This window comes from Oratosquilla oratoria, chromosome 11 (assembly GCF_046742065.1).
Source record: "Oratosquilla oratoria isolate Oo_2021 chromosome 11, ASM4674206v1, whole genome shotgun sequence".
Lineage (NCBI taxonomy): Eukaryota > Metazoa > Arthropoda > Malacostraca > Stomatopoda > Squillidae > Oratosquilla > Oratosquilla oratoria.
Window position 1 is genome coordinate 2,008,777 of NC_134787.1, and position 20,965 is coordinate 2,029,741.

Consider the following 20,965-nt stretch of genomic DNA (forward strand, 5'->3'; position numbering starts at 1 on the left):
TTTTTCTTCATGACATTTGGGCATTACGGTCAGCGTTGTTTCGCAGTTTGTTCTGTTTAGACGATATGATGATCTCTCATCTTGGATACATCTACTAATTTACTCTATTTCGTCACCTTACACTCACTCAAACTTAGTATTAGACTAGTTCAAACTTCCTGTGGATTAGTATTTACAATCATGTCACATGCTTAAGATAACATGTTGAAATGAAACGGATCAGATTAAAAATGCAGAACATAAACTGTTCCGTTAGGATGTCAACTGTTCAGAGGCAGGGTTCGATGTGACGGTAGGGGCTGGCTTGTCCCTCTGCCGCTAAGCAGAACTGAACTGAGCTGAGCAGGCTCCTCAACCTCTAGCTGCAGCCAATGATCACGACCCTGTCTTGCAGCTGTTCTGTGTTACAGTCCTCCTGTCGAAGTTGCTCTGTTCCAGATCGGAGAGGAGTGACCAAAGACAGGCGGAAGGGGTGAAGACAACGCAAGGAGTGCGTGCGGGGTTGAGGGGCAGACTTAGTCCCTGGCTAACTCTCAAAGGACGTCTAGATCGATGAGGTTTTCGAGATCGAGGTTGGCATCGAGGAGGGAGAGGGTTTTGCTCTCGTCCCACGTGTGTTCGGGAAAACCATGCGCGTCTTGAACCACGACCGGGCAGGTGGAGGAGGAGATTGAGGAGATCGAAGAGATCGAGGAGATCGAGGAGGTCGTCAAAGGCGAAGGCTCGAGCGTCGTCAGTTGGGCCACGGAGCTGAAACTAGAGATGGAGGGCAGGTCACAGCAGCCGTATTTGGTCCAGTCGCTAGGTTCCAGAACCGTGCTATTCTCAACGTTACCTCCGCCAGCGCCACCTTCACCATTGCCGCTGCCATCTCCGCCGCCGCCGCGACTGCCCCCGCCGCAAGCCGTCGCGAACTCCAAGGTGGAGGTGAGCGTGTCTGGGGAGTCGTTCGAGGCTTCCGAGTACTCGGGACTCGTGAAGAGGTCCTCTTCGACACCTAGGGAGACGGGGCTGAAGTCGAGACTCGGGAGCATGATGGAGCTGGCAGTGGTGGTGTGGCTCTGGATCTGCGTTGCGCAAGACGTGGCGACGAGGGTGTGCACGAGATCAGCGTTCTCGAGGAGCGAGGTAGTGACCACCGTGTCGTTGTGGTAGGTGGAAGGGTCGCCAGATTGCGCCAGGTCAGTGACAAGTTCCTCCGTGCGGTACCGCCAAGTCACGTCTTCCTCACTCGCCGCCATCACATCGCCTGGGCAGCCGATGGCACCCTCCTCCGGGAGAATGGCCGACCACACCATTTCACCCTTGAGCTCGTCCGATTTATCTTCTGATGTCTTGATGAGGTCGTTTCCTGTTGGGAGAAGAAAGGTATTCAGTGAAGGCAAGGGAGACTTATTTTTGTTCATGATACCAAAAAGAAAAACAAAAAAAAAGTCGTTAAAACGTTCATTGCTGTGAAGCGCTTTTTAGATTTTGTTCTGGCAGACGCCAAATATTGCTGAGCTGAGGGTTGGGTCCCGGCCTGAACAGAGCTGTGATCGACTAAAACCCCGTTCAGAAGACGGGGAGAAAGGGTGGGTGTGGGGGGGGGATGGGGGGGGGGGAAGAATCCGACTCCCAAATATGGGAAAATTGTCTGGCACGTTCCATGATAAAATCTACAAAGTGCACTACAGTGACGAAGATGTTCAAATCTGGTCAGAGTAGACATCTTGTGAGGATAGAACCTTGATTATATGTAAAACGTTTTGCTTGTTAAAGCTTTTAAATTCCTCAGTACTTGCGTACCTAAAAAACCAACAAGTGAAACCTTCTACATTTGATAAAGGCTCCATCCTCACATGGTGTCTACTTTGACCATTTTATGGGCAATTGGCTTCTTAAATTATGTTCAAACCGCTTGGCTAGTGCCGACCTACGAAAGAAAAAGAAATCTTGTGTCATATATCATATCATGAGATGGTTCGGAGTTTCTGTCATCTTTACGTAATGCAGTGACACTCAGTGAATTTCGTTCCAATCAAACGTTCTGCTCAGCTCAGAATGATATTGGTTCTTACAAATAGGGAATTTCAAGACACCCCTTCCCCTATAATGGCATTTGACTTCGATTAAGTGTGCTCTTCGTTATTTTTTTCTGGAGTGCTCTTCTATGGGTTTTTTGTTTCTTGTCTTTTATTGCCTTTGAGCAACATTCTGAAATATGTAGATTAAAATCATGCCGATACCTTGTTGCTAGAATCCCTGACACAAGTCCCTCCACTTCTCCGGCTAGACTTCTTCAGTCTGAATCTTTAGGGAGGGTTTCGGACAACGTTACTCGTACCCACCACATCGACCCGATAATGCCCTTTATAGAGACTATTTTATCATGTGACAGTTTTTCATCAGGTGAAGGTCAAGAATAGGACGGAAATGGGGTCTTGATCAGCAGAATCCCTGTTTCGTTCGAAGGTCGTTCTCTTTAGCTGAATAAAGTCGTTCAGCAATAAATTGGGGAGAACTTGTAAATTGCGTCCCCTACCCCTCTCAAAAGCACCCAGAGAATCTGGTGTATCAGTTACTTCTGTCGTATGATCTTTTTATTGTCATCTGAAACCAAGGAATGGGAGTCTGGCGGTAGCCGAAAAGGGTAATAGATATCCACCTGTGACATACTGTCCACAGGGGAAGCATATATACATGGTAAAAAATAGTTGAGCTCATAGACACCAGGCGCTCTCCCCTCAGGTGAATAAGATTGCCTGGCAGCAGACAGAATAGACATACAGGTCGAGAATATATTCAAAGGCCTAAAACTCACCACTAGACCGGAGGAAGATACTTTCGATGGGAGGAGGTTTGTTGGTGGGTGGGGGCATGAAGGCGGCTTGCACGGGCTGCACCACCACTTTCGTCTTCACAGGCTCCTGGCCCGGGTTCTGCTGCAACTGCTGCTGCAATAACTTGGCGAGTTGAGGTTGCTGCTGCTGTCTTTGCTGTAACTGAGGCAGGCGTTTGTTGATTTTCCTGCCCTTTGCCGCGGGTGGAGGGGTGGGCTTGGAGGCTCGTCGCTTCTTGAAAACCCCGTCAACGAGAGAGTCTGCGTACTCAGGGTCAAGGCGCCAGAAACCACCCTTTCCTGGCTCGTCTTTGCTGCGCGGCACCTTGAGGAAGCACTTGTTCAGCGACAGGTTGTGGCGAATCGAGTTCTGCAAAAATATGTAAGTAGATGATAACGTCCTGACACAACTATTTGTCTCCCATCCCAGATGAATAAGATCATTTGGCGGCAGGTAGAATGAGCATACAAATCAAGTGAAGTACCCAGAAATTTAAATGTATCTTTAGTAACAAGATATATTTATCATAGCTGAATGAAACCGCCAGAAGAAAGTTATAGGTGACATAGTTAAAGAAGGTTTTAAGACATGGAAATCAGGCCATTGCTCTCAGCTTGTTAACATTCGTTCCTATTGTCATTGTGTCTATGTATCTCGGATTGGGTTTAGCAGTCTTCTCTGGGCTCATTTCTTGTGTTCAAACAAATTCATGGAAGAGAGCTATGCTCGATTAATGGTTAGCCATCCAGGAGGAACGATCATAGCTGTCTTTCAGCCATTAAAAAAAAAAAAAAAAAAACGCACTATAAAAATACACACTATATTCACAAAGAGACCTTCAAATTTATTGACTGACAAACAATAAAATTTACGTACTAACACTGTCTTTGCATGCATTTTATCTAATTGTAACATACAGATTGGTTATAAAATAGGACGAGAGAATCATATGAGAGGTACAAAGGAAAGGGAAGAGAGTAAAGCATAAGATAAAGGAGGCAAAGGGGAGGCCAGATATGAACTGGGGTAAGAGTATGATAGAAAATTTTGAAAGTAATAAAAAATGTTTTTGGAAAGAAATTAAGAGAGGAAGAGGAGGCGCATAAAGTAGAGAAGAAATGGTAAAAGGTGTAGATAAAGAAATTATAATGGAAGAGACGACAGTAAGAGGAAGATGGGCAGAGTATTTTAGGGAGTTGCTAAATGTGAAGGAGGATAGGGAAGGAAAGGTAGTTGATGTGGAAAATGCTAAGAAAATGACAGTGATGAGTGAGGAAAATGGCGGAGAAAAAAGGAAAGATGAGGTGAAGGCAGTTGTTAAGATGATGAGAGAAAGTAAGGTATTTGGGTTGGATGGGTGTCATGCAGAATATCTAAAAATGAGGTACAGTGACGGTGGACTGGCTGGTGAGCTTATTTAATGTTTGTTTGAGAGAGGGTAGAGTGACGGAGGACTGGAGGAGTGCCTGTATATTTCCACTTTACAAGAGAAAAGGGGACAAGTGTGAGTGAAGTAGTTTCAGAGGAATCAGTTTAAGTGTAGTTGGGAAGGGTTATGGAAGGATCTTGATTGAGAGGATTAGGAGAGGAATAGAGGGAGTAATTGGTGAAGAACAGTGTGGGTTTAGCACAGGTAGGGGTTGCGTAGATCAGATTTTTGTGGTAAGACAGATATGTGAGAAAGGTTTAGGAAAAGGTAAGGATATTTTTTGTGGTTTTATGGATTTGGAAAAGGCTTATGGCAAGGTGGACAGGAGGGTACTGTAGGGGAGATTGCAGATATATGGGATAGCAGGAAAGTCTTTAAGAGCAGTCAATAATTTTTACAAGAGTAGTAGAGCTTTTGTTAGAATAAAAAATGGAGAGAGTGAGTGGTTTGAGGTAAAGGTGGGGCTTTGCCAGGGATGTGTTATATCGCATTGGCTGTTCAATCTATACATGCATGGAGTGGTGTAAGAAGTAAATGCCAGGGTAATGGGTCAGGGGTTGGAGATGGTTAAAGAAAATGGAGAAAAGTGGAAGGTAAGCAAGTTCTTGTTTGCTGACGACACTCCGCTTGTGGAAGGATCAGAGGAGGAACTGAGGAAGTTAGTGACAGAGTTTAGGAAGGTGTGAGAAAGAAGGAAGTTGAAGATAAATGTGGGTAAATGTAAGGTGATAAGATGTAGAAGGGGAGAAAGTGGCAGCAGACTGGAAGTGAGTATTAAGAGAGAGAGACTGGAGGAAGTGGACAGTTTTAGATATTTGGATGCGAATGTGGCGGGAGAGGAGTGGAGGTGGAGGTAGAATGTAGATTGAGAGAAGGAAGTAAATGCCATGCGGAATTAAAAAGTGTAATGAGAAATAGACATTTGGGAATGGATGCTAAGAGGAGATTGTATGAAGGAGTGATTGTGTCAACAGCACTGTATGGGGCAGGAACATAGAATCTAAGAGAGGAATAGAGGAGGAGTTTGACTATGTTTAAGATAAGGAGCCTGAGAAGTATGAAAAAGGTTACTAATCTGGATAGAGTGAGAAACGAGGACGTGAGGAAGAGAACGGGGATGGAAAGGGAGCTGGGAGACAGGGTTGATGAAAGAGTATTAGGATGGTTTTGACACATGAGAAGAATGAGTGAAGAAAGATTAGTGAAAGATGTGTAGAAGGCAGAGGTAGAAGGAGTGAACATGAGGGGGCGACCAAGGATGAGATGGATGGATGGGGTAAAAGGGGCATTAGGAGAGAGGGAAACGTCTGTTGAGGAAGGAAGAAGAGAGAAAATAGGGGTGAATGGAGAATGGTTGTGTATGGATGATGCTGTGATGCATGAGGGGGAGTGGGTGGGGGATGGGGTGTGTGGGAGTATGTGTGAAAAATAAATTGACGCAGCCCGAAGGGATTTCTCCCCGTCTTCTCCATCCCTGCATGAGGGGGCAGAGAGAGGGGGGGTCGCCGATTTAATGAAGCGGCCTTGGTGTGGATGTGCTGTCTTGCGACGCTGCTTCTGACTCAGTGTAGTGGGCGAGATGCAGGGATGACCTGTCATCCAGGAGGAGCCAAGATAAGAGGGAGGGAGAGGGTGGAAAGGAGTGGAGTGTGTGGGGATGGAGTGGGCGGGGGTGGCTTTGTGCCTTTGTTTTCTTGGCTACCTCCCTTGTAAGGGGGAAAAGCCCTTGGTATATGTATGTAATATACAGAATAAGAGCTATGCTTTTGAGGCCCCATGTGTATTTATGTGTTCGTATGTATGTTTATGCATGTGTACTTTTGTATGTATGTGAATATGGACATGGTGAATATATATTCCTGCGGCAGAGAATGACCTACATGACTATGGAAAAAAAAAAAAAAAAAAAAAAAAAAAAAAAAAAAAAAAAAAATAAAAAATCTACGGGATAAAAAGGCCGACTTTCACACCCCGTCTAATCTAGCTCGTCAAAGTAGTTGCTGAGTCGAGGGTCCAGCCTTAGCTCTAAAGATGGACAATTGCTAATGGAAGAGAAAGCTGTGAGAGTGAGATGGGTGAGGTACTTCAAGGAATTATTGATTGTAGAGGACAGTAATATTTTCATTGTGTCGGTGGGAGGTACGGTGACGAGTGAAGGGAATGATAGGGCTGTTTCAAAAGATGAGGTACAAATAATATTGAAAGAGATGGAAACTGGAAAGATGCTTGGATTGAATGGACGTCACGTGTAATGTATAGAAAGGGGTGGGATAATGATATTAGATTGACTGGTAAGATTGTTCAATGTGTGTCTTAGGGAAGGAAGTGTCCCTGTGGTTCACTCACGGAGGAATGCATGTATGGTTAAGGGGAAGGAAGACAAGAAGGAATTCAGCTAAGAGGGCAGAATCGGGGAGAAGGGGGGGGGCTCGATTGGTCGGTTGAGTCCCCTCTTTTGTCCTGAGTCTATTGTTTCGGCCGAATAAGATTGACTGATATTGATCAGAATAAATTACATAAAGGCGTCATGTTATTGGCCATTTCCACGGATCAGACAATTTGAATGTTTATATGGACTTGTATGATTATTTTGTTTACCACCGAGTGATTTTATTGAACTAAGTGAAACCAGAGGAGAGATACAAACACAATAAACCTACAGGCACAGAGGGAACTTTTCTAGATGAATAAAATCGCCAAATGGCGGCCAGAATAAATACATCTGAGGATACCACTCCCATCCCACTCGATCCACTTGGACGTTGGAGTTTCCCACAGTTGAAGAGGAATAATCACCATCGTGTATGGATTAATCAAGGCACGCCCTTGAGAATCTCAAAAACTTAAAAATATCTAATACTTGTAACAATAACTTCTAAAATCTAGAAAATCTCTGGTGCCAGAAGAACTAATATTCTGTCATGTATTTGAAAGAATCTTTTGTTCCGAATACTAGCGATTTCAGAATCTTAGATTTCTAATGGAAAGAAGCATCCATTGGTGCTAATCACTTAGCGACAGTAGAGATTTCCCTCAGTTGAAAAAATTGCTTAGCGATAGCTAAAGAAAATACTTAAGAACAATCACTACTATTCGCAGGTGTCTCAAAATGGCTTTCGATCGTGTGATTAGTGAGAAAGTTTTCTTTAGATGAATGAACTCTCCTTACAACAGCCAAAGTACACATGGAAGACCACGTTATCCCTGAACGGATGAATACCAAGACGATAATGGAGAATGCGGAGGAACTTTGTACCTGAGAAGATATGACCTGTGGACCCATCATTCAAAAGCTTGACATAAAAAACGTCTTCGTCAGTTACAGACAAGAGTAAATAAAGAAGAGATGTAGTTTTGGGAAGGGTAAACATGGCATGTCCCTTTAATATAATGACAAACTATGAATATTATCCAGTCGAAGACTTTATTCAATCCTGAAGTTAGGGTTAGGGTGACGATTGATCAAAACTACATCTGAGGCAAGATGATCGGCTGGATAAAACTATGTGGCACAAGCCACCACGAACAAGGAAAGACATAGACAATAAGAATAGGCCACGGTGTTGAAGAAAGGTCTAGTAGCTCTGACACTGGCGGTATGAGGTCGGTGGTGGGGACGCTGGTGGTTAGTCTGGGCACACAACAGCGCCCGTATTGATTGGTAAAGGTATTTGGGCCGCCGACGCTGCCGCCAGGAGCAGTGCAGAGCGGGAAGGAAGGAAGGAAGAAGGACCAACAAAAGAGTGAGGCTATACCGCCATCATGGTGAACTTCCACTCCATGCACGAAGGTTCTCCAGAAACGAGTTATAGATATTCATAGACATGTATATTGTGTATGTATACTGTTTGTACATATTGTAGGCAGATAAGTGCATGTTTACATCACATGCTTAATGCATGCATATACAAAAATATACACGGATTCATGCATACATATACAGATTGATACATAGGATTACATACATAAATACACACATGCATACTTACATACATACATACATACATACATACATACATACATACATACATACATACATACATACATACATACATACATACATACATACATACATTCATACATTCATACATACATACATACATACATACATACATACATACATACATACATACATACATACATACATTCATACATACATACATACATACATACATACATACATACATACATACATACATACATACATACATACATACATACATTCATACATACATACATACATACATACATACATACATACATACATACATACATACATACATGCATATATGCATACATGCATACATACATACATATATACATACATACATGCATACTTAAATACATATATACATACATACATACATTCATTCATACAAACATACATACATACATACACACATTGGATAGATGAAGATAGGAAGTCGACATCATTTTGTGCTGAATCTTTTCAATCTTACGAGCGATACCTTCCTGGGAAGGTGTTAGGGCGCGCAAATGAGATGTTTATTCTCTGGCTGCGGGATGCTGTCGGGTAAACCAATCCACATTCTCATTAATGAATTCAAAAGAGTCACAGCGATGTTGGTTAACGAGAACGGATATCCACATTGATAAATCGAGTCGTTTGTCCGACAGCACCCCGCAGCCAAAGAGAAAACATTGACAGTCGACCTGTATTATGAAGGACGAATGAACACAGGATACATAAGACTAGACGGTCCCGAGGAATATAATTAGAAACAACATATTTTCCAACAACCTCGACTTCAAAATCATTCTTTTTATAGAAAGAAAGTTTGGTGGTCGAAAAGAGCTGCCTCTCATCTAGTGATTAATTTCAGGAAATTAACGTTGTGTATGAATATTCATGTACTGCCGATGATTTTGAAAACCACACCACTAAACACATCGGCAGAACTTTGACTACCCTTTCTAAAAGACTTTCGTTTCATCTACAAAACGATGTTACCAAATATCATACGAAAGGAAAACTCATCAATCTCACTAGAACCGAACTCTGAAGTCATCTTCAAGGAAAGCAAATCCCTACGCCCCTCCACGGTGAAAGTGGTCTATATTTCCCAGGAGCACCCTTCCATCAACATCCAACTGATGCCTCCCAAAACTCTGCCGAACAACAGAAGGGCTCTTCCCAGAACGGATTCTGAAAACATAATACCCACTTCACCTGACTAGCTAGACCTACCACATGTATGTATGTATGTATGTATGTATGTATGTATGTATGTATGTATGTATGTATGTATGTATGTATGTATGTATGTATGTATGTATGTATGTATGTATGTATGTATGTATGTGTGTATGTATGCATGTATGTATGTATATATGTATGTATGTATGTATGTATGTATATATGTATGTATGTATGTATGTATACATGTATGTACGTACGTACGTATGTATGTATGTATGTATGTATGTATGTATGTATGTATGTGTGTGTATGTATGTATGTATTATATATGTATGTATGTTTCTTTGTATGTATGTATGTATGTATGCATGTATGTATGTATGCATATAAATAAATGTGGGTAAAAGTAAGGCGATAAGATGTACAAGGGGAGAGAGTGACAGCAGGCTGGAAGTGTGTGTGTGTGTGTGTGTGTGTGTGTGTGTGTGTGTGTGTGTGTGTGTGTGTGTGTGTGTGTAAAGAAGTTCGTTGTAAATTAACTCAATTGTACACCCAGTGATTACATCAAGAATGAGTTCCTGAATCCTGGTGCAATGTCATTGTCATTTTGCTTCGTAAAAAAGGAAACCAGAAGGACCTTAGTAATTATCGACCGATCAGCTTGCTATCAAATTTATATACAATATTCTGCACGATCCTTACAAATAGGCTGAGTCAAGCTTTAGATGGAATCCAACTAAGAAAACAGGCAGGATTTAGAAGTGATATTCAACTTTAGATTATTCGCAGGCGATGAATCAAGTAATCGAGAAAACGGTAGAACACAATATACCTCTTTGTTTAGCTTTTGTAGATCACGAGGTCATTGACTCAGTAAAACAAATATCAGTACTAAACTCGCTACTCAAGCAGGATACGAAAGGTACCGTTGTAATTCGACTACAAAAAGGTGCATTATATATAAATATCGAGAAAGGAGTACAACAAGGCGATACAGTTTCACTCAAATAATTTACAGTTTGGTTGGAAGTGATTTTCAGAAGGTTGAGTTGAGAAGAAAATGGTGTGAAGATTAATGGCAAATATTTAAACTCCCTTAGCTTTGCGGAGGACATTATTCTTATTTCAGAAAGAGCAGCAGACTTGCAGGATATGCTGAGTGATCTCAACAAAGAAAGTCTCATATCAAGTTTGAAAATGAAATAAGAGTAAAATCAAAATAGTTCAACAAGAAAATTCAAAGTAAAGAGATTATAGCTGATGGTGAGAGTCTTGAAGAAGTTGAAGACTATGATTATTTATTTAGGCCAGACGGTGAAAATGACTAAAGATCATGATAATGGAATAAAAAGGCTTATTAAAATTGGTTGGAAAATGTTTGGTAAGTATAATAATATCATGAGAGGCTCTCTACTTTTGTGTTTGAAACGTAAAGTTTACAATCAATCCATTCTGCCAACAGTAAATAATTTATGTGTGTGAGGCTTAGAAACTGACAAAGGTGATGGAGACAAAACTAAGGAATGAACGGGAGGAGAATGGAGAGATCAGTGATGGGAATAACGCAGAGAGACCGAAAGAGAGTAAGTTGGGTAAGAGAGTTGAGTGGAGTAAAATATATTGTGGAGGAGGTAAAAGAGAGGAAGTGGAATTGGGCAGGTAAGTTAACGCGAACCACTGATGAGCGATGGAGCAAGTGTGTTACTGAGTGGACGCCACGAGAAAGGAAGCGTGGAAGAGGAAGACTAGACAGAATGTGGAGAGACGAGATAGAGAAGCTTTCAGGGGTGACGTGGCAGAGGTTGGCGCGGTCGTGGAATGCTATGAAAGAAGCCATTGTTCAGCAGTAGACTCAGGATGGCTGAATGATTGATAAACAGTACATATATATGGCTGGACATATTCAGTGCGGAAGAAATACTCGCGCGTTTTCGAGGAACAGAATATCACTAAAGGACGACGAAGAATCAGGACGGGGCTCACCGAGCACAGCTCCCCTCTCCTCAATAAAGAAGTAAAACATAATATATAGATAAATAAATAAAACAAACAAACTGCACAAATTTTACGCCAGGACCGTCAAGCTCTCATCCATGAGGTTGCTGATGTGTCTGAGGGTGGACGTCGGGAACGATGACCTGAATTGTGGAGCGTTGGAAACGATCGAGATTTTTGTAGCGTCACCACCGCCACCACTGTTCCTCTTGTATCGCGATTCACAGATAGCGTTTAGTGCGGCTAGCAAGCGGAACTGGCAGGGAGTGTAGCGTTGGACTACGTGGATACTCCGAAGTAGATAGTGGCCACTGATGAACCTATTAATTATTACAGATACGTATTCTTTTGATCCTCTCTGTGTTCAAACTGGTAGACCCTTCTTAATCTAAACGGGGTCTCGATCGGCCGATCCGAACCCCCTTTCATGGCTCGTGGTTTGTGTACGGCTGATGAACGATGGAGCAAATGTGTTACTGAGTGGAAGAACCTGTACTGATCAAACAATAGTGACAAAAGCATTTATTTATTTAGGCAGTCTCATCGAGCATCGCGTGCACGCTTACTCGCTTCTACTGTGCAGTATTCTGCTTTTTGTTTGTTTTCTTGTTTCAGTTGTATGCTCCTTTTGTTTCCTTGCTGCAGTACCCCGTATGGGGTGTTGGCTGAATAGGTTGTATTTAGTTATCACTTTAGAGGCTTTAGTAACATCCCTACGGACCAGAGTCACGCGGCATTAGTTTATGATTGGGAACTAATTTTCAGACAAAAGAGATTGTAGACAACCTTTAACTTGTACGATCCCTTGGTCCTGCTGTCCCCTAATGCCTCTCTTTGAAGACCTGTATGACTCAACTTCTTTGTTACGATGTTGTCCCTACGGATAGATGTGCGAGTCATTTCTGATAAAATACTTGTTACACAAGTACCCTCTGTTCATATTCTGATTGCAGAAGTAAAACCAGTTTATTTATTTATTGCAGCGGTCAATCAATCAAATCAGCTATCCTGAGTCCACTGCTGAACAAAGGCCTCCTTCATAGCATTCCATATTTCACACGGCCACGCCATCTTCTACCACGTCACTCTTGCAAACTTCTCAAACTCGTCTCTCCACCTTCTGTCTAGTCTCCCTCTTCCACGCTTCTCCGTCTCGCGGCGTCCACTCAGTAACACATTTGCTTCATCAGTCGTTCGCACTAACTTACCTGCCCAATTCCACTTCCTCTCTTTAACCGCCTCCACAGTATCTTTCACTCTAGTCTGCTCTCTCACCCAACTTGCTCTCTTTCGGTCTCTCAGCGTTATTCCAATCATTGATCTGTCCACTCTCCTCTGTGCAGTCCTTAGTTTTGTTTCCATCGCCTTCGTTAGTTTCCAAGTTTCACACCCGTAGATTATTGCTGGCAGAATGCATTGGTTGTAAACTTTACGTTTCAAACATAAAGGTAGAGAGCCTCTCAGGATTTTATTATACTTACCAAACACTTTCCAACCAATTGTAATGCGTCTTTTTATTTAATTATCATGATCTTTCGTCACTTTCACCATATGCCCTTAGTAATTATACTCTTCAACTTCTTCAAGACTCTCACCATCAATTATAATCTTTTTACTTTGAACTTTCGTGTTAAACATTACTTTGGTTTTACTATTATTCATTTTCAAACCCACTTTGAGACTTTCCTTGTTTAGATCACTCAACATATCTTGCAAGTCTTCTGCTCTTTCTGAAATAAGAATAATGTCATCTGCAAATCTTAGGTAGTTCAAATATTCGCCATTAATCTTTAAACCTTTCTTTTCTCAACTCAATCTTCTGAAAATATCTTCCAAACAAACTGTAAATAGTTTCGGAGAAATTGTATCGCCTTACCGTACTCATTTCTCTATCTTGATCTTTTCTGTATCTTTATGTAGTCGATCTATAGCGGTACCTTTCGAATAAATCTTTTCTAAAACCCTTATGATCTGTTCGTTTGTACCCTGCCTGCGTAGCGAGTTTAGTATTGCTATTTGTTCTACCGAGTCAACTCAGCTAATTTAATATGAACTAATTCACCTGCGTCTTTCAACAGATCTATCGATATACCATCTTCCCCAGGTGCTTTTCCTCGTTTCGTAGTTTTAGCGCAAATTCTACTCCTTCCTTTGTAATCTCTGGTACACTACTAACGTCTACACATGAATTTACTGGCTCAACGACGGTCTTCGACAAGTAAAGCTCTTGGTAAAATTCTTCTACTCTTTTTACCATTCTGTCCCTGCATCTAATGATTTCTCCATTTCTATCTTTCAAACATATCATTTGCTGTCTTCCTAAAGCATGTCTGCGCTCGATCCCTTTAATGATTTTACCTTTCTGAATAGTTTCCTCTATTTCATCCATTTTTCTCTTTCTTTTCTCTAATCTCTGCCTTTTGTTGATAAGCTTGTTTAGTTCTATTCTTTCTATTTCGTCTTTCCTGCTTTTAATCTGCATGGTCCTTCTTCTTTCAATTAAGTCATTTATAGCTTTGGTGTATTTGTTTTCTCTAATGTTTTTTGTACTTCCTACTTTCGCTGCCGATTCCCTAATGATATTCACTAAATTCCAATTAGTATCTTCCACGGTGTCCTTGTTAGTTCTTAGAGCTTCGAATCTATTTTCAATTTCTGACTGAAATTTCTTATTATTATCCTTAACCTTTCCTATGCTGATTTTCTTTCTAAAATTAGTTTCCTTGTAGCGGGTCTCATATTTGCTTAATTGTGGGTTCGAATCCTGCGCTTCTCTCCGATTCTCAGGAGTGACTGTTACCTGCCTAAACAATCCAAGCGCATACAGCTAAGGTGACGACTTCGGCCTTGGCTATGCACCCGTAGACTCCTCACCACCAGCTCCTTTTGGATGACTGTACGCATTCCCTCCTTATTCATTTTGCACGTGAGGACGTTTAAGCGAGAATAACTTTCTCGGGAATTACCAGGTAAACAAGTAACTATGAATTCTTTTAATATTGTGAATCCCATACTACAGTAAAACAACCTAGATTTGTGGTCAAGGTATATTTTTGTTTGTTTGTGGTTTTAACTGTATTGACTTAAAAGCGTTTTCTGTAGAGTCTAGTATTTTTCGACCTTGTATAGGCTCCGTCAGAGTCTCACGAATAAGGTCACAGACATAAATCTTGTGGTATTTACTTTAGTGGACGCCCGAGGAATCCCAGGAGGCTAAAGGACAGCAGTACATAAGTCTTGGATACATTAAACAACAGGTTGAGAAACCTTACTACAGGTACTGTAACAAACACCAGGTGGTGGCCCGGTTCTGAATGATGTATTGAGTGATCCAGATTCCATTCAGAACTGAATGTGATCCTCAGTGAATGCGACTTAACCTGGTTCTCAACGTACGCATGGCAATGAAAAGGATTCATAGTCTAGATCATGGGTTCTTAACCTTTTTTCTCCAATTCCCCACTTTTTAGTGAGCCAACTCTCCATTTCCCACCACAGCATCGGTGATAACAAGAAGACACCAGAAAAAAAACACATCCATTAAAAAAACAAAACAAAAAACTGGTTATTCTGTCCTACCGGCCATTCCCCACTTGGCAACTCCGCCATTCCCCACCAGTGGGGAATTCCCCACAGGTTAAAAACCACTGGTCTAGATAATCTGGGTTATTTTGGTATGTCTGGGTAACACATACATACATACATACAGTTTGAGTAGAGACGACTTCGTTTGCATTTTTCTTTTATTTTTCGAATCTCCAAATGTTGAGAAGCTGAAGGACGAACTAAGAAAAGTTAAATCTAGACGAATATTAGACACATTGTTGAATTGTCCTTTGTGAAGTCTAGAATGCTGTAAACGAAGCCATCTTGCAGCTTTTCAAATTCACAACATTTGACGAGAACCGTGATGGTATGACTGGGGTTTTATACATATTCCAGGGCAGTGTCCGACGTTTGGGATCGAACTAAATATATCATACTGGAATACCTTTAATCAATAGCCTGTCCCTCTCCTACTGGTAAGCTCGGAAAGTCGCAAACTTCAGTATATAATTGATACGAAAAGTTCCGAAATTTGAAAAATCCTGGATTCCAGACGAACTTTCTGATGTTCTGATAAACGTTTGCGTTTCGAAAGTTGGAGACTCTTGGCTTAATGGTGACATAATCGGAAGCGTGCTGGTCTCGCATTTGCTTAGTTGTGGGTTTGAATCCCCCACTTCTGCCCGACTCCTAGTAGTGATTGTTAACTCACAACCTTGACTTTCAAGTCTGGCCAATAGGGGAAACTATTTTTACTGTATTGTTCGCGTTGAGGAAATACTGTGCGATGAAGCAGACCTAACGGCGACCCCCCACTTTTTTTCTTGTCAAAATTAAAATTCAAAAGTTATCAAAATTGATTATATATATATATATATATATATATATATATATATATATACATACATACATATATATATATATATACATATATATATATATTATATATACATACATATATATATATATACATATATAGATATACATACATATATATATACATATATAGATATATATATATATACATATATATTATATATATATATATATATATATATATATATGATGAATGGTTTAGACAGATGAGAGACTGGGTGGAGGAAGAATAAGCGAAGATGGGCTGGAACTTTTTATTGCTTATACGTTTCGACCGACTCGGTCTTCTTCAGTAAGCTGAAAGGAGTGGCTAGGAACATTTTCATGAGACCAAATGTCCAGTCGTCCGAGGATAATAAGGTACGGTATATTTCGGTTCCTAACTCTAGAAAAACTGAAGGCATAGACAGATTTCTTGGGAAGAGTGGGATAAAAATAGCAAGGACGTCCAATTCCAAAATTGGAAAAATGGTCAAGACCAAGAATATAAAAGGACTGTCCCAAAACGCCCTCAGTACCATCTATCGCATTCCTTGCGGTAGTTGTTCATCTTCATATTACGGTGAGTCAGGTCGAGGCGTCGAGAAACGCGTAGCTGAGCACAAAAGAGACTTGAGGTCACACAGGACTTCTAACTCACTCGTCCAACATGCTGATCGGTCTGGACATTTGCCCCACTGGGATGGAGTCGAGGTTCTACACACGGGATTAAGGAGAGACATGAGGAAGACTGTTGAAGCTGCCTACATTAATTATTATGAAAACATCAATGACAGGGAAGGTTTTGTTTGTTTGTCAGAGGCAACAAGTAGATTAATTATAAATACAATTGGGAAACGTATGCTTGATACGGGAAAGGGAATCCCCAAACAGCCGGCGGGGTGACCTGTCCTTGTTCCCATCCTCGGATGTATATATATGTGGTCCAACTGTTTGTAGACAGCTTACTGAAGAAGACCGAGTCGGTCGAAACGTATAAGCAATAAAAGTTCCAGCCCATCTTCGCTTATTCTTCCTCCACCCAGTCTCTCATATATATATATATATATATATATATATATATATATATATATATATATATATATATATATACATATATATCAAAGAAAGAGGTCTGCTAATGTGTGATTGTCGACGTCATAGACCAGTCATAGCCTTCATTGGCCCACGCGCTTAATCCCCCCCACTACCCCGTTGCTTAGTGCCCGCTGATTGGCTGGCTGACATTCGATGCACCCACATGACGTCATACAGCAATTTTGGGCAGTGTTGATGAGATATACGTCATATCACATCACATTACATAACATTACATCACATCATGTGCTGTATATGGTAGAGTCGGTAAAATAAATTTTGTTATGGTTCTCAAAACACTCTGTCCATTTTGCGGTGTCTCATGTAGACAGCGGTATATTAGACCGTTGGGAGACTATTTTGCTCTCTGATCGAAAATCAATGAAGATTTCTGTCAGTCATTTTGGCCAGATTTATTTCCCAGAGATGAAGAGCGTCACCGGGCTTGTTCAGGGGTTCGTTGACACATCAATGATGTCGAAATAACTTCAGCTGAATAGAATCACCTAGTGGAAGCACGAACAAGTACGAAAAGCACCTTCACATATTCTTTTGAACGAGGGAATTGATTATCTTCTTACTTTAATAAAATCTAACTGTTGCCACCCAGAAAAGATATAAAGGCGATTGACATCTTCTACGAGCCAATCAAGACTTTTTAACAACCCCCTTTGAAAGAGTGAAAAAGCCTTTTGGTGTGTATACATACATACATACATACATACATACATACATACATACATACATACATACATACATACATGCATACATACATACATACATACATACATACATACATACATACATACATACATACATACATACATACATACATGCATACATACATACATACATACATACACACATACGTACATACATACATACATGCATACATTCTAAAGGGAATTTACACCATCAAGAGTAACAAAATTTTCACACTGAATGAGAATCCGACAAGAAATAAGGGTCTCAAACTGTCAGGAAATAAATCTAATTTAGAAGTGAGTAGAAACAACTTCGCCAACCGTATAGTTAATGAATGGAATAAACTTCCTGCAGAGGCAGTGCAATGTAGTTCAGCTCGAAGCTTTAAGATTCGTTTAGATAAACACCTAAGCAAGATGCTGTAATGCCTGCCATTTATTTTATATTATTTGTTTATTTGTTTGTTATTATTTGTCTGTTTGTTTATTATTATTTACTTGATTTTAATTTATTATTATTTATCTGTCAATTTATTATTATTTACTATTTACCTGTTTGTTTATTATTTAACTATACCTATGCATTTATTTATTTTATTTATTATTATCTATATAATTTTAATGCTTATTTATTTATTTATCATTATTATATTTTTTCGCATCCGACCTATCTAAGGACCAAAAGGTCTCATGTCGGCATGCTCCTCCTTTGTAATATTTTTTAATATATATATATATATATATAATATATATATGTATATATATATATATATATACATATGTATACATATATATATATATATGTATATATATGTATATATATATATATGTATATATATATATATATGTATATGTATATGTATATGTATATGTATATACAGGTATTCACTGTGTAAGGGTTCCTTGAGCACAGTGCACAATCCACTCAAGGCTCTCGCCACATAATTTTTCTTTCTTTCTTCAGATAGGAGTCGTCGTTGCTCCTCAGCTGAATAGAATCACTTGACGGTACCCAGAACAAAAATGTGAACTATGAGCCATGGCAGCGAATAGGATATGGCTTAAATGTCATGAAAAAGGTCAGCAAAGAGCTTCGCGGTGCTGACATTCCGCCATGAAAAAGCCAAACCCGGCGGGTACTCAGACCAGCAGGGCTCTGCCAAAACAAAGGCGAAGCAAGAATTTCGCTCGTTTCTGCTATTAACGTAGAACTCATGGTGGTGACTTGGGTTCAGTCATTGCAGTCAATTATAGACTTCCATGAACAGAGCGATGGAAGGATCACAGCGTGCGACAAAATAATTTTAATACCGAGAACAAAACTGGAATGAATTGAAACACAGGAAATACTGTACAACAAAGAGGATACATTTTTTATGAAACGCTGTTGGGACGGTGAAAAAAAAATTAGTATTTCGTCGCTAATAACCAACGCTTCCATCCTGAGGGACAATATTGCACCGAAGAAAAGTCAGAAGTGTTGAAGGAGAGATTTGAGGAGGGTAGACAAACGGCGGTATAGTAGAAATTGAGAGTTGTCGGTATTCTCTCTTCGAGATATAGATAGATAGATAGATAGATAGATAGATAGATAGATAGATAGATAGATAGATAGGTAGGTAGATAGTTAGATAGATAGATATATAGGTAGATAGATAGATAGTTAGCTTGATAGATAGACTGACTGACAGAGATTCGCTCAACATGTGACGAACTATACAAGGTTCCTCAACAGCATCTTGTAATGTTGGGATGAATGGAACCTTTGCTTGAAGTCCCTGAACACGATAAAATATTTATTAAGCCCTCTCTTCGTCAAGGAAAGACAACTTTATTCAGCTGAGGGGAGAACCTAGAATAAAAATGGTTTGTTGGAATAAAAGAAGATGATGTTTCTAGAAAAGAAATATTTCCTCGTCTCAAAAGAGGTAAATAGTGGGAAGTCCTGACCAGCTAGGCTTCAGTTACACGGGTTCAAAAACATTCCATCTTGTGCCTTGAACCTCATCTCTAAGATTCTATATTTCTCTTTTACATTTCCCAACCGGTTTTGTGGTAAGTTTTTAATTCCTCTAAGACATTTGATTGGGTCCTTTACAATTTACCAAAAGGCGTTGACTCACCTGCCACGAAGGATCTGCAGTTTTGTAGTAGACGAAGTTCTCCCGGATCCAAGAATAGATGGCAGAGAGCGTCATCTTGTTCTGGTTCTCCTTCATGGCCATTCCGATCAGCGCCGCGTAGCTGAAAGGCGGTTTGACGCTTCCGTCCCTGGAATAGTCCACAGGCTCCTTCGGCGGCATCGAAGCCGCCGACCTCGAGTTCGCCGTCCCAGAGCCCACAGAACAGGACGATCGACCGAACCCGCCGCCATCCACGCCGTCTGTTTTTCTTCTTTTGTCGAAAAAGGAGCTGGGAGGAGGGGATGCAGGTGGGGTTGGGGGTGTGGCGATATGTGGTACGACTCCCCCCATAAGGTCAAGGGACTGAAGCCAACTAAGCGAGGTCAGGTCATCGTTGCCAGTGTTAGGGTTGCCCCTGTCCTCGGTGTTGGTGTGACTGCTAAACACTGTTGGTCTTTTCCCTCCTCCTCCAACCCCGCCTCCCCCTACTACTACTATACTTGTGCCTCCTTCTTCTCGTCCTTCTCCATCTCCTCCTCTTCCGTCTCCTCTGCCCTCATGAGCCATGGCACCTGCTGCAATACCGACTATACATAAAGGAGCGGTTTCTGGGGCTGTACAGGATTCTTGTGGAGAGGTCCTTCCACCTCCTTGCATGATGTCACAATTCCTCAAAGTTCTCGGTAATGGTGCATGCACCCGTGGCAGCGGTCTCTGAGTCACTCTTCAACGACCTGATGGGGGAAAACCTCTCCTCTTAGGCGATATCAGTATCTGTACTTGGTCTTCATAAGGACCCCTTCCTGGAAGCGTGGCTCATTTCCATCAGTTTTGGATCCTACAAGAGTAGGCTATCTAGGCTGTGAAGTACAGTGGGATGCTCTCCTCTTTGTTTGTGACTCCTCTCATTGGCTGGAAGTTACTCCTAGTCCAGTTGGTATCGTTCTGAAAAGAAAAGAAATTGTTTTTTGAGGTACTGCGTGAAGATTCGTTTTCTAATGTCTACACGTTAGTTACTCACTGTTCACAAAAATGAAATGTTAAAACTGCTTGCCATTAACTTTGCTGGAGGGAATATAAGTTATTGTCTAAAGATGAAGATAAATATGAAGCAGCACAATTAGGTATTGTAATATAGTTAGAAGTAAAGGCAGTTGCATACGTGACAAATATTCTTTCTCAAACTGGAAAAACTTTGGGCGATATATGCAACACTACATAAAACAATCTCG

General features: G+C 40.8%; 1 protein-coding gene across 1 annotated transcript; it reads right to left on the bottom strand.

The window, feature by feature from the left end:
• Window positions 1-94: 94 nt before the first annotated feature.
• On the bottom strand, window positions 95-20,569 carry LOC143029439 (uncharacterized). Its single transcript, XM_076192085.1, has 3 exons — window positions 19,734-20,569; window positions 2,804-3,191; window positions 95-1,351 (listed from the first exon to the last, which is right to left on the bottom strand). The coding sequence occupies exons 1-3, from the start codon at window positions 20,388-20,390 to the stop codon at window positions 534-536; spliced, it is 1,863 nt and encodes a 620-aa protein (XP_076048200.1). The 5' UTR covers window positions 20,391-20,569; the 3' UTR covers window positions 95-533.
• Between the last annotated feature and the right edge of the window lie 396 nt (window positions 20,570-20,965).